Below are 15071 nucleotides of genomic sequence, written 5' to 3'. Positions count from 1 at the left end.
TCATCTACTCACCCTCGCTGTCTTTGTTTTCTGGAATATACTCATCACGTCCCATCCTCCTCCGCCATTCCTGTTTGGCTTTCCCTCTGCTACCTCACCCCTCCTGGATCTCTCACCCTCTGCCCAGCGTCCTCCCCGGCTTCCCCTCCTCTCCTGATTATCCTGAGCACCTCAGAGACTCGAGCCGTATTGCTCATTCCCACAGGACTTCCCTGAGCTGTTTCAGTTACCGTTATTATAATAAAGACATTTTACTTTACTGCTATGGACTACGTGTGATGATTCTGCATGTCTTGGGTTAGGCACTTACCTCGAGTCATGACACAGGACCAGCTCTACTCCTTGTTGGGAGCATAACTCAGAGGCCTTCTGAAAGGAGCCTCTCTCCTTGTTGGACACCAAGTATGTCTGGCCAACCTTCCTCACAAAGTCAAAGGTAACAGCTGGGAAATGGGAGAAATGGTGCAGGGAATTAGAAAAAAATATACATTGTGTGCATTAATTACTTTTTATTCATTTGTTTTGTTCTTAGTACTCAGCTATACTGTAGTCCTGTCATTAGGATGTGTACTCAGCCAGACAGTAGCTGACCTTTGCATGGATTCAACGACATTCTCAAGAACTTATTTGGTCCTCTATCTCAACAAGGCATGGTTGACCACAGTGGTTCTGATTATGCAGAAAAGGCAAGGTTGTGACGGTCTATCGTTGTGACAGAGGCTCATCTCTAACGCCGGGTCCATGGGTTAGTCGGTGTTAGTGGTGGGTGTTATGGAATAAAGAAGTAATTCTATGATAGTTCTATGTTTTTTGTTAGTGCTTGACTTTACACGTTTTGCACAAAAGAGGGCAGTGTTACGTCAAAAGTAATCGGTATGGTCATCTTGCCTCCTGGTAGAGAGATTTGATTAGTGTAAACCAGACCGATGGTTCCTTTGCTTTGCTTCAGTTTGTTTGCTCAGTGTTTGGCAACCACAGAGATGCTTCTGGTATGTATCTTTACTTATTAAACAAAAAATAAATAAAGTTATAAAATAAATGTAAGCTTATTTGTGCTGCATCTCCAAGGGGAATTAAAGTTTTAAAAAGTGTACAACTAAAGTCTATTATGTCTAATCTGTCTGCTAATGTCTGTAAATGTGCTAATTATATGAATTTGTTTGCTTAAGGTTATCAACCTAACCTAACCACCAGTAAAGAAAAAAAAACGAAACTAGACTAAATGAGTGGAGTTGTCCAACATCCTCTGCTGGGGGCCACGCCCAGAGTTTGGGCAACGAGAAGATAACTCGACAGTGGGACTTATGGCTCTTTGAAAGGAGCCATAGATTACTCAGTCATTTAACTCAACGAGCCGTTAAAAAGAATCAGCCCTTTGAATGAAGCAGAGCCGTGAAAGCAGGGTTGGACGGGGTTTACTGGGAGACCGGATGAACTGTTCTCTACAAGGGCTCGGCTCTCATTGTTGGCTCTGAAAACTCGTTTAAAAGATTTGACTTGTTTGTGAATGTCACATCACTAGTTGTCGCAGGGCTAGCCATGCAATGCTAGCCTAGTGAACTGGACCAAATTCTTGTCTTGCAAGGTTTGGTCTAGGAACGAAGCATTGGAACCTCTGCAGACTCTAGTAGCATTTTGGCTGGCCAATCACAGCTCTCTATAGAGGTTTCAAAAACATAGAGAGCTGTGACTGGTCCACAATTACAGCACTCTATCTGCTTTATGGACCAATCACAGCACTCTATGTGCTTTGTAGGTGTAGCATCACAACATGGCCTGATTGTAAGACTCCCAGGTCAGATCCACCTTGCCCTGGCTACTGCTCCAATCTCCGATAGTCCTTCACAGGAGACTTAAAGTCTACTACCGCTCCTTCAATCTGCAGCTGTCTGCTTGTCTGACTGCTATTCCATCCACAGCAAGACGAGGATGTTTCACGATTTAAAAGAATCGTTTAAATAAACTCTTTTTACTACTAATCATCAAGGTTCATTATAACCGTGTTTAATTACTGAAATGAATTATTATTCTTAGGTTAATTATTATTTATGATTATCAGTAATGTTAACTATGGCAAGTAATCATGTGTACTTATACACAGAAACACAGGTCACAGTAACTAGGTTAAAGGTAATTTGCACTCACATGATCTTTTCCCATAACACCAGAACCTTCTGTCCTCAGGGAGGCGTGTTTCTGAGGGTTTGTTAATACCGTCCTTCTACATGTCAGAACCTGGTACGCTGGAATATGGAAGTAGCCATCTTATAAAACAGAACTCTCGTCATTTGCGAGTGAGTTCTAGAGAAGTTGGGACGGCCGCCCACACTCTAACCAACACAGCAATTTCTGCCATGCTGGCAGAGTTGCTCCTACACAACAAAACGACACCTGCTGAACAAGCTGATGCTACGAGATGAATGCTTTTTTATTAAGAACAACTTAGCTTATTCGCAAACCAAATTCTTTTTCACCCAGAACGCGTCCTCTCTTTCAAGATACACGTTCTGAGACATTGCATTCAACAGCAAACAAAACACACTTCACCTTAGATTCATCCAAACACGGGGTTGCTTTTTAATACCAAAGCTTTTATAAATTGTCTTTTATAAATTGGCATGTTTAAATTGTTTAGTAATAAATTACTTAACCTTTCTAAACTTGACTTTTTCTTGAAATGAACACAGAGTGGTTGTATATTGATCACTGAACAAGCAAAGATCTTTAGATCTTCTGAATTAACAAATAACTTTTGCTATTAAATTAAATCTTTAAATAAATATTATAATCTTTTGATTAAACATAGACCAGGCAAGTTGGTGTATGAATTTCTATCTATTATATGGCACAGTGGTTAGAGCTGTTGCCTTGCAGCGAGAAGGTCCTGGGTTTGATTCCCGGCCTGGGATCTTTCTGCATGGAGTTTGAATGTCCTCCCTGTGGGTTCTCTCCAGGTACTTCGGCTTCCTCCCACAGTCCAAAAACATGACTGTTAGGCTGACTGGTCTGTCAAAATTGTCCTTAGGTGTGAGTGTGTGTGTGTGTGTGTTTGTCCTGTGTGTCTATGTGTTGCCCTGCGATGGACTGGCTCTCTGTCCAGGGTGTACCCCGCCTGATTGCCCGTTGACCGCTGGAGATAGGCACCAGCCCCCCCGCGAACATACATGGACAAAGCGGGTTCAGAAAATGGATGGATGGATCTCTCTCTCTCTCTCTCTCTCTCTCTCTCTCTCTCTCTCTCTCTCTCTCTCTCTCTCTCTCTCTCTCATATATATATATATATATATATATATATATATATATATATATATATATAGTCTAGGCTGGTCAGGCTAGACTGGACTAGAGATTAGACTTTACAGCAGCCCTGATGATCATTTATGAAATGTCTTGTTCACTTTCACCTCTGGCTTATGTTGTCTTTGGTTCAAGACATGATATTATTATTGGTGTATATATACATGACATATAGGAAAACATCAATACATACTGGCCTAAGTCTGTCTGTCTTTCTACTAAAGGAGAGACAGGCAGAGAGAGAGAGAGAGAGAGAGAGAGAGAGAGAGAGAGAGAGAGAGAGAGAGAGAGAGAGAGAGATTATTATATATAATGACAGCTGGATGTCTTTTTTCATTGCATCTATTTAAAATAAGACATTTTACTATTAGGAGTTAGATTATAGGTGTTTAAAATGAAAGTTTCTACTAGTCAGAATTCAGTTTAGCTATTGTGTTTATCTGGAACATTAATTTTCACTAAGAACAACCGATCGGATCAGAACCACATAACCAGTCTGTCTAATCAAATCCATGCTGTTGTTCTTTTTAAAACACAGAAACATTTTCGTTACCTGTTTTGTAGCTACGTTTCGTCTGCGGCTGCAGACTTCCTCAGGCTGACGCTGATGGTGGCGTTACTTCCTTCTCCGTTTATATATATAAATAAATGTTTATATAAACAGGAAAAAGAGTTCACAAAAGTAAAAGAAAAACACATAAAGAAGTTAAACAAACTCATAAACAAGAAAAAGAAGGAGGAAATACAAGATAACTCCACACCAAACTCATGGGTATGTAATATTTCACAATATGAACTAACAGAAGCAGAAGAGAGCTTATTAAAGAAAGGTTTAAACTTTGCAGTCACACCCAAAGAAATACCATATGATGAATTTATTGTAGCAACAGAACTAGCATGTCAACAGATCACAGATGAGGGAAAGAAAGCAGAACTTAGAAATAACTTAGATGGGATATTAAAAAACAGCCAAATTCAACACAGCAAAAAGAAGAACAATCAGCCATGACAGCTTTATCCAAAAATGAACAGATAATTATTCTACCGGCAGACAAAGGACGAACCGCAGTTGTTATGGACAGAGAAAAATATAAACGGATGAAACAGATGCTAGAGGACCAAAATACATACAAAATACTTAAAAAAGACCCAACAGAAAACATTAAGAAAAACATGAAAAAATTACTGAAGCCACTACAAGAAAAAGGCAAAATAACAGAAAAAATGTATAAACACTGGATTCCTACGGCAAACATAACACCAAGAATATATGGAACGCCAAAAATACATAAACAAAACACCCCACTTAGACCAATAGTGGACAGCATAGGTACACCAACATACAACATGGCAAAAGATATCAGCAAAATCATCAGCCCGTTATTAGGGAACACAGATCAACACTGCAAAAACAGCATAGAACTTGCAAAAGAACTAAAGGAGATTACAACAGAAGACAACGACATACTCATCTCACACAACGTCACATCTCTGTTCACAAAAACACCAACCCAAAAAACCATAGACATAGTAGTTAACAGAATCAGACAGGACAAGACTTTACACAAAAGAACAAACCTCACAGCAGACGACATAGCACAACTGATAGGACTGGTAGCTAACTCCACTTACTTCACAAATGACAACACAATATACAAACAACTGGAAGGCTTCGGCATGGGTAACCCGTTATCAGCCACCCTGTGCGAGTTTTTCATGGAAGACCTGGAACAAAAAGCCATAGCCACCGCCCCCCCAAACTGTAAAATAAAACTATGGAAACGCTACGTAGACGACATACTGGAAATCATACCAAAAGGACAAACAGAAACACTAACACAACACTTGAATAACATTGACGACACAGGCAGCATAAAATTCACTTATGAGTCAGAAACAGAAGGCAGCATAGCATTTATGGATATGAAAATCACCAGACAGACCGACGGGACCCTAAACATAAACACATACAGGAAACCAACACACACAGACCAATATTTATTATGGACATCAGAACACCCCACCATACACAAAATGTCAGTAATCAGAACACTATATCACCGTGCAAACATAATAACAGAAGAGAGAGACCGTAAACAAGAGGACAAACACATACAACACGCTTTAAAGACCTGCGCATACCCGACATGGGCAATAAACAAAGGAAAACAACAAACAAAAACGGAAAGAAAAGAACAACCTAAGCAAAGAACCAGAAACCCAGAAAGACAAGAACCAAAACCAGTGATAACCCTACCATACATCAGAGGCATAACAGAAAAAATAAGAGCAACAATGAAAAAACACAACATAAACACACCAACTAAACCATACACAACAGTTAGAAACAGACTAGTGCACCCAAAAGACAAAATATCAGCTGGACTTAAATGTGGAGTCATCTACGAAATCCCATGCAAACTCTGCAATAAAACATACGTAGGAGAAACCGGACGCCAACTCAACACACAAACAACAGAACATAGAAAGGAGTGTGAGAAAGAGGCAAGTCGAAAACACACGAGAGCAGCAAAAGAAGAAGCAGAAAGTACAATAAAAAAGTCAGCCGTAACAGATCACTGCATAAGAGAAAACCATATAATGGACTCAGTGGCGGTTCTACATGGAATTACTCCCCGGGCGAGGCCCCCTTTGAGCCCTTTTACAGAACAAATCACGTAAAAAATAATCAGTGCAGCCATTTGCAATAAATAAACAGGATAGTTAGTGGTGACTGGGGACTTTTCTCCTGCTTGTAGAGTTGTTTTATTTATTATTATGTGAACATGATCAACATGTGTTTGTTGTTGTTCAGGCAGGCTGCAGCGAGCATTTAACAAATCCTAGTTTGAATCAGTAAAAAAAGATTCAAGGAATTTTTTCGAACCATTTGAATATTCGTTTCAATATTTCAGCCCTATTAGCTCTGTTAGCTCTTAGCTGACCGAATTTAACCGTTAAAACCCCAGTTAACTGGTTCAAAAAATTGAAAACATGCATCATGAGAGCGTACATACCTTTATCTTTCTCCTCTTTTTTTTCTTTTTCTTTCCTGAATGGGGCACCTGGTGGTTTTAGCCTTTTTATGTTCATCTCTTCTGTTTGGCTGTTGACTCAATAAGTTTCCTTTAGTCAGGACTAAACAATTTGACCATGATGGGGGGTGGGGGGGTGGGGGGTGGGGGGTGACCACAAAATCGTTTTGTTTTTCCTTTTTTTATTTGGTCATTTCACACAATTCAGAAAAACCTGAAAGAATGATAGGCCTGTGTTTATGATATAATGAATGAAATGGGCGTTAAATGGAAGAACATCAAGATGTGATTGACTTTAGCCATGTTAATACAGTTGATTCAGCCCCTACCCGCTCATTTCATTTGGGAAAGACCCAGAGGTGAATTCCCCTGCCGCACCCCTCCCCTTCCTCTTCTTCTTACACACACGGAGCACCTGAACCCTCTCAGTCAGCAGGAGGGCCTGCAGCTGCAGGGGGCGCCAACTTGCGGTTTCCAATCCAGACTCTGTGATATATGACAGATAATAGAAAACCTCGGTGCGGCGCAGATTTCTTTCTTTTTTATTTTTTACTCAGCGCTTGTGCACCCCTTTTTGTGTCATGAAAAAATTCCGCCCCGGGCAACTGCCAGGTCTGCCCGTGCCTAAAACCGCTACTGAATGGACTGGGACAACACAAGGATCGTAAACACCGAACAACAAAAATACAAAAGTTGGATTAAAGAAGCAATTGAGATAAGGAGACGTGGACGTGGGACCATGCACAGGGATGATGGAGTTTACACGTTGGACCGCGCATGGGACTGCATCGTCGGAGAGGGGAGAGCGGGCAGCAGAGGGCGACAACGTCCTCTGCTGCCCGCGGATAAACGGAGAAGGAAGTGACGCCACCATCAGCGTCAGCCTGAGGAAGTCTGCAGCCGCAGAAGAAACGTAGCGACAAAACAGGTAACGAAACTGTTTCTGTGTTTTAAAAAGAACGACAGCATGGAATTAGAACTACGACACAGCAAGAACACACCTAAGCTGTCTAATCAATGTTTGAACACAGCCAGAGAGCCTAGCTGATGAATAACACTGACTAGCTGCACTAAAACATGTCCTGTGGGACTTTCAACTTACCTAATGCTCCTTTTGAGAGAAATCTCCTGATGGCCATGTCTGTGCGGGGGATCAGACATGGAAAATACCTTTGGTTCAGCCTTTTTTACATTTTTTTTACCGACGTGTGGGCCGAAAAACCAATTGGTTGAGCACGGAAAAATACAAGGCTACCTAGATATGAACGCTTTAAAAGCTACCCAGTCTGGTCCGTGGTGGCCCAGAAGTGAAAGCTCCAATAGTTTGCTGGTCTAAGTCTGTCCCTGGAACAGTTGGATGCTGTTTGAAAGGCCGGTGTTCTGAGAAAACGTCCTACTATGGCAAAACGTCCTACCCGTGGGTTAATTTTACGGTGTTTTACATGACACAAACCCTAACCCTTACCCAAAAAATCAAGTATCAACGTCAATAATAAGTACTAATACTTACTACTTATCTATTTTCCTGCAAATATGACAACGGAGTAGCATTCCCTTTTTGTGTTGTGCGCATGCGCGCACATGCTCAGGAACAACGGGCAGGACGGTTTACGGGGAAATTCCCAGAACACCGGCATTAAACACAGTAACTTGAAAGGTGTGTGCTGGTGAAGGTTCAGTTGACGAGAGTAGACTAAAGAGCTCCCAGTCCTTATGATGTTGTTGGACGTCACCTCCAAGAGGGGGACTGGATCAGACTTTGTTTGAACTTTCATTGGGTTTACATGACACAGACATAAATTCAGTCTTTAATGTGTCAATTGTGTTTATTTTCTGCAGGAACTTTAAAGCTACATTAAGAAAATCACTGATATGAAAGCAGTCAGATAAAAGTTGCTAAATAATCTTTTTGGCCTTTTTAAGCAACAACATGTCAGATTACATCTTTCTATATCTGACAGACGATGTAGGCGTTCAGAGAACAGTCTCGTGACACTCTCCAGTAGCCCTTATCAGACACCACGATGCAGCTTTCTTGCTGGATGGGTTCATCTGGCTGTCCTTCTGCCCATTTGGAAAACTTCAGACGTTCACTCTCTAACCCTTCTCTGTTGATCCAGGCTGTTTGATCAGCTTCACCAATCAGCAGAGTCAGCTTGTTGTTCTCCTCTTCACTCTGGGGAAGGACCAGCTCGGCTCCTTGTTGGGAGCAGAACTCAGAGGCCTTCTGAAAGGAACCTCTCTCCTTGTTGGACACCAAGTATTTATGACCAACCTTCCTCACAAAGTGAAAGGTAACAGCTGGAAAATGGGAGAAATGGTGCAGGGAATCAGAAAAAAATATACACTGTGTGCATTTATTACTTTGTATGTATTTGAGTTACTCTTGGTACATGGATATAGATCTGTCTTTAGGCTCCCGTCACACAGGATGAACATCTTAGAATGGTGTAAAAGAAACCAGCCAGAAAATGTGCTTATTATACTTGTTGATGTTCTCACTCCCTGTGAATATTCTGCTACAGTTTATTACATAGTTCATTTTTTTATTTGGTGAATTAATTCAATTTCAGTCTTAAGTATATTTTGAGTTTTTATTTTCACTTCACAGTATTTTATTCTTTAGACTTTGTTCACGTCACTCTTAATTGATACTGCTTTGTTGCTGTTACACTAACATTTCCCCACTGAGGGACAATAAAGAAATTTGTTCTTCTATTCTATTCTATTCGAATCTAATTCTATTCTATTAGTGTTTTTTTTTCCTCCAGAAAAGCCACTCCTGATATTTTAGGCTGATAAACTGGGTGGGACTATCAAGCACAGTCCACCGTTGGTTCAGATCATATCTCAAAGCCAGAGGTTATGTTGTCTCTATTGGTGATCACAGATCAAAGCTGATCATCATGACATGTGGGGTCCCCCAAAAGCTCAGTTCTTGGACCACTGTTCTTCAATCTCTACCATTATTATGATTGGGCCATTTATGTGTAATACTAAGTGTTTCTGGGTGTCTGAATGTGGATTTGTCACCAAGAGTTGTTTTGTTTTTTATATGTTGTGTATGTGATAAGGGAGGAACTGCCCGCAGCAGCCCAGGTCCCACCAGCACCAGTCAGTGGCCACGCCCACCACAGGAGCAGATAGCCTTCAATGGATGGACATCAATAAGCCTGCCCAGAGGGCAGAAGGTAGAAGGGGGGCCAGCCAAAGTATGTCAGGGCACCAGCCTCCAGTCAAAGGAAGCGCATTTGGGGACGCCAACACACTGTCACCCCCACCAATACAGGCAAGCCCAGAATGAGACAACCCAAAGGCCCACCTGAACCTCTGTGAGGGACAGCCAGCATGAGGCGACCAAGCCTACCCAGCCACACACCCCAGCTGGACTCCCAATCCACAGGGATGGTGAGGATGGTAGTTTGAGAGGACACCCTTGGCCGCAAAACTTGAGGGGCCAAGCAGTGGAGGGCCCACCCCATTCCTGGAACAGCTCCCACAACAGTAGGCAGCCCCAGATGCCCAAGATCCCAGGCCACCAGCTACCATACCCCAACCCTGTGGTTACCCAGCCCCACCCATCCAATACTGAAACGACCACAAGGCCCCCACAGGCTCATTTTGTAACTCATCCATTTAAGTGAATTTATGAATAATTAGGAACATGTCCTTTTCATTGACTGGTAAAAGATGAGATGCATGATGTGGCCATGATGGTGGGAAACGCCCAGTCGTCTTCAGTTCAGTTCTGCAGAAACCTAAAGGTAACGGCATGGACGGTTTGTTCAACTTACAGTCTATGGTCCTGACCTGTTTCGACCCTTCCCAAACCCCTCAATGGAACCGGAGCTTTTGTAGAATCATATAAAAGCAACTGGTTCTTTTTATAGTTTAAGATGTTTATCATCTCTGGCCAAAACCAACAATAAACTCAGGAGATTGTTTCCAGTTAAACTTTTCACTTCACTTTCAAGCATCGCATCAAAAATGGCACTCCATACTAAAGACCCTTCCGAAGGAGGGACTAGAGAGTGATTTGAGAAAGCTCATTGGATGAGTTGGAAAATGATTTTGAAAACCTTTAGTTAGAACCTACTAGGATTTATTGAGCTGTAATAAGTCAGCATTCACTAATAATCACTGATTCACATACATACCCAATTCTAGCTTTGTGGTCATCTTCATTAACAATTCAACATCCTGTCCAACAGAACCAAAGAGATCTGGATGAAGTAGAATATGTTCAGTATCAAAGTTCACTTAACAGGCCATTTTTTTTCATCTTTCTATTAAGCATTTCTGCTGCTGCATGATGAGTTACAGAAACGTAGACATTTCCCATCATTCCCTGAACCCATTTAAGAGGCTTGCTGAATAATTACCTCGTCCACACATCATAGCAGGTCCAGGTGGTCCCACTGGCCCCGACATTCCTCATTTTCCAACATGTGTCCAAAAAAAGAATCATAATCAGCTTCATTTGGCAGGCAGGGTTATGTGTTTTAATACATATGACTGCTCCTCAGAAACCCATTATATAATTATTGTCAAATTGAAAACACACACACACACACACACACACACACACACACACACACACACACACACACACACACACACACACACACACACACACACACACACACTAAACCAGCTCATTGAATTTCATGTCTTAAAAGTCTGAGATTGAGCTAAAGATTAATTTGTTCAGCTTGTCTTTATTCATGAAGAGTAGTTTCTTGAGGTTTAGAAGAACCACACAATGGGCCGATGTATCTGCATGTGTGCACATGAAGTCATGATTCAACCTAAGAGTCTGCTCTAGAAGATGTGTGTTGATAAAAGTAATGCAACCCCTATAATGTGTCACACCCTGTCCTGTCTCCCCATTCTGTTCAGTCATGTGTCTCTGTTGATTGCTCCCACCTGCCTCTCGTTTTCCAATCACCCAAGCTCTCATGTATTTAAACCCTCTCAGTTCTGTGTGTTTGGTCGGTTCATTGTTTCAAAGTCCTGCGTGTTCCTTATTAAATCCTCATTTTAAATGTGCCTGCCTGCCTGCCTGCCTGCCTGCTTCTTCCCCTGCAATTGGATCCTCACCTCCGCTTCACTCACCAGCACGCGTGACATAATCTTCAACAGTTACCAATAGTTCGACTTTCACAGAATCATGCTATCACTCCATCTCTAGTCACTATTAATATTGCATTTTTTAAATGTCCGCTCTCTGCTGAACAAACCTTTTATTATGAATGACTTAATTTTAGACCACAATCTTGAGTTTACTTTTAACAGAGACTTGGCTAAGTGCAGATGCCGCTGTTGTTCTTACAGAAGTTTCCCCTCCAAATTTTGACATTACTTATTCTACACAGAGCAGCAAAAGGGAAGACAGTTCTGCAACACTTAACACAAAACCTGTTTCATTTGATAATTTTAGCATTTTTTTTATATAATACAGCTTATTTTTTTTGGCCTCCAAAAAGCAGCACAAATTTTAAAGAATTTTCAGTTTTCATCAACGTTGCACAACTTCTTTGGACAGATAATTTTAACTGGTGATTTGAACTTACATGTGGACAACCCTTTAGACCCTTTATCAACTGAATTTTAATATTTTTTACTGTTCGGCTGTGAAGCAATCAGAATTGGTCAGAATTGGTGGTCTAGCTGGTCCAATTCAGTGTTAGATTATTAGTATGACTATAGAGTGCTGACCTGTGTCACATTAATCAGAGCTTTAATCTTTAATCACGCCATTGGATCGATCAGTTTCTTCCTTCCTTGAGGGAGAAACGCAGATTATGTCAGGTTTTCTGTCCACTTTGCAACATGAATATCAGATAAAAACACAAGCTTTAATCTGGCTTCAGTTTGAGCTCCAGTCGAACTTTCACAGTCCTAAAACTGATGTTCGAGGGAGAGGGGGCGTGTCCTGCTCACTGACTGAGGCCTAGTCCACACGTAGCCGGGTTTTTTTTAAACGAATCTCCGCCCCTACAAAAACTTGCATCCACACCACCTTGTTTAAAAAAACTGTCCACACGTACCCGGATAAATACGTTGTTAAGGACATGCCAGACCTGTAGGAGGCAGTACTTCCCCCGTTCTTAACCTCGTCCTTCGTCTGTGGTCTTCCGCAAGGAGCAGTAATTCCGCTTGCAAAAACAAACGAGCAAAAAGCGCTTGGACAATTGATAAAGCGAGCGCAGCTCTGAGGGCATCCATGCTGTCGGCTAGTGTAAACACAGGTCGCACACGTGATGTCAGCATTTTTTTTGTCGCGGAAAGTGACGTTGCGGACCTTAAAACTCCGGTTTTGTCTGTCCACACGCAGACACCCTAAACGGAGAAAACCCAGATCTTCACTTTGGCCGGAGTTTTTAAAAAGATCCGTTTTCGTGTGAAAAAACTCCGTTTTCGTGTGGATGACAGGCCAAAACGTAGAAAAATATCTACGTTTCGGCAGACCCCCGGCTACGTGTGGACAGGACCTGAGAAGAGCCTAGGCAGAAAATTCACCCGTTCCATTCATTTCGTAAACCGTTGGATGAAATTACACAAACTGACTGAGCTCTAGTTGAGGCTCTTGCAATTGTTTGTGTATGTGTGCGTGCGTGCGTGCCTGTGTGTGTATGTGTTTGGGGGAGGGTACATTGGAACTTTGTCCCCCCCAGTTTGAAAATCCTATCTGTGCCCTTGGACTGGAGCTCATACTGAAGCCAGATTAAAGCTTGTGTTTTTATCTGATAGTCATGTTCCAAAGTGGACAGAAAACCTGACATAATCTGCGTTTCTCCCTCAAGGAAGGAAGGAACTGGTCGATCTAATGATGTGATTAAAGATTAAAGCTCTTGTTAAAGTGACACGGGTCAGTAATCTATGGTCATACTAATAATCGAACACTGAGGTTCTGATTTGGAAAAAGTTGTGTTGTGACAGATTTAATACAGAAAAGCTCTGATCACCATCTGATTACACTATAAATATTCTTTTTATCTAAAACTTTATTTTCCTGATTGGAGCTTTTGATACTGTTCTTTATGTTCTGAACATGGAACACTTCAGGAAACCTGAACTGAACAATTCAGACACACTCTGTTTAAACACACATGAAAAATGAGCTATGAAGTTTCACTGTTACCTCGTACTCCAGGTCGTCCAACTGGTCCTGGTATTCCTGGTATTCCTGGAGGTCCAGCTAACCCTCGTGGTCCTGGAGGTCCAGCTGGTCCTTGCTGTACTAAAGAAGAATCCACATGGACCTGACTGTAGACGGTGGAAGCCATCAGGCCAAAAACACACGAGAGAAGACAGAGCTTCATCTTCTCAAAAGTATTGATTGACCAAATCTCTGTAGAAATATAAGAAAACATTTCAGTTCAGAACTAATCAGCATAACAGTTGTTCAAAAAACTTGACGAAAAATAAATAGTTCCTTGTTACAAATGATGTTTCCTGTCATTTCTACTTCTTCACCCGTTTATCTGATAGAGGTTAGAAGTGAAACATTTAAAAACTCTAAAGAGGACAGGAGTCCAATTTATTTAATGATAAAAAGAAACTCACCACAGGAACAAAATTATTTCATTTGTATCTCAGGTGTTACTACCAAACACAAGTGAAGATGAAAATGTCCTGAGATCATATTTATCAGAGATCCAGCTCAGAGCAAGAAAACGTCACATAAAGAGAGCCAAAACACTTCCTGTGGTCTGAGAAAAAACATTCTTATCACCTTTAAAATAGGACTGGGCTATCTTCTGGTCTCTAGCTGTGAGAAAATACGTTTAAAAACTAAAGCCTTGGTTCCACCGAGGCGTCCGGGACAGGCCAGAGTGGTTGGGGACACGGTTTTGTTGCCACTGTTTACTACAGAGTGTATCGCCAGGAAATTTCATTGGGGCAGCCAGATGAGCCCAGTGAACATTTTGGGGTGGCGCACCAAATTGGTCTCTGTGGTAACGTTGGGAAAACTTACCCTGTGACTACTCATTAAATGGTCCTTTATTCCTTTTCATTAAAAAATGGTCCTATGAAAGACCTGGAGCTCATGATCTCTAAAAGGATGGAGACCCTTGCTTTAGAACCAAGTACCACACAAAACAACAAAACCCCGCCTTACTATGCTGGATCAAACATAAAGAACAGAATACAAGCACAAAAAAGTTTCTGTTTGATACCTAATCATTATACAATCTAATAAAACAACAAAGTAAAACATTCACACAAAAGTATTAACAAGTACCTGTACATTCTCAAAAGAGGACATAACCATACAACACTAAAATCCTGCACCAAGCCCCTCAAACAATGTCGAATCCTCTCCAGATGAACTCAAAAGCTCCATATGTTGGCGGAAAAGAGTCCTTCCACTTGGACAATGTGAGTCTCTTGGCCAACTTGAGCACAAAGCAGTCATGTTCTCTTTAATCCTACAAAGCTTCCATTGTGACCACGCCAAACAATGTGGTCAAAGGGTCTACAGCGGCCCCACAAATCTTGGAGGGTGCATCCAAAATAGACCACCAACATCCCTGTAGAGTCGAACACGTCCAGAACACGAGAGCAGAGTATAAAGTCGGCTTAGAACTCTCTTAGATGTTCGGCAGTCAAAGATCTCATCAAGATGAGTCGGAGATGGGCACAAGGGAAAACATTCAGATTTAGATTTAACAAAGTGTCTTAGATGTAGGCATCTAAATAACTGTGAGTTGTAAATATGAAATTTGACCAGCA

The 15071-nt window shown here is 41.5% G+C and overlaps 1 protein-coding gene across 1 annotated transcript; it reads right to left on the bottom strand.

The window, feature by feature from the left end:
* Positions 1–8139: 8139 nt before the first annotated feature.
* On the bottom strand, positions 8140–13657 carry LOC107389188 (mannose-binding protein C). The gene is made up of 4 exons (XM_015965199.3): positions 13477–13657; positions 10715–10765; positions 10490–10555; positions 8140–8633 (listed from the first exon to the last, which is right to left on the bottom strand). The coding sequence occupies exons 1-4, from the start codon at positions 13655–13657 to the stop codon at positions 8281–8283; spliced, it is 651 nt and encodes a 216-aa protein (XP_015820685.2). The 3' UTR covers positions 8140–8280.
* Between the last annotated feature and the right edge of the window lie 1414 nt (positions 13658–15071).

Source organism: Nothobranchius furzeri, chromosome 4 (genome assembly GCF_043380555.1).
Source record: "Nothobranchius furzeri strain GRZ-AD chromosome 4, NfurGRZ-RIMD1, whole genome shotgun sequence".
In the NCBI taxonomy this organism is placed as follows: Eukaryota; Metazoa; Chordata; class Actinopteri; order Cyprinodontiformes; family Nothobranchiidae; genus Nothobranchius; species Nothobranchius furzeri.
The sequence above is the reverse complement of the archived record's forward strand: the minus strand, read 5'-3'. Positions and strand labels throughout refer to the sequence as shown.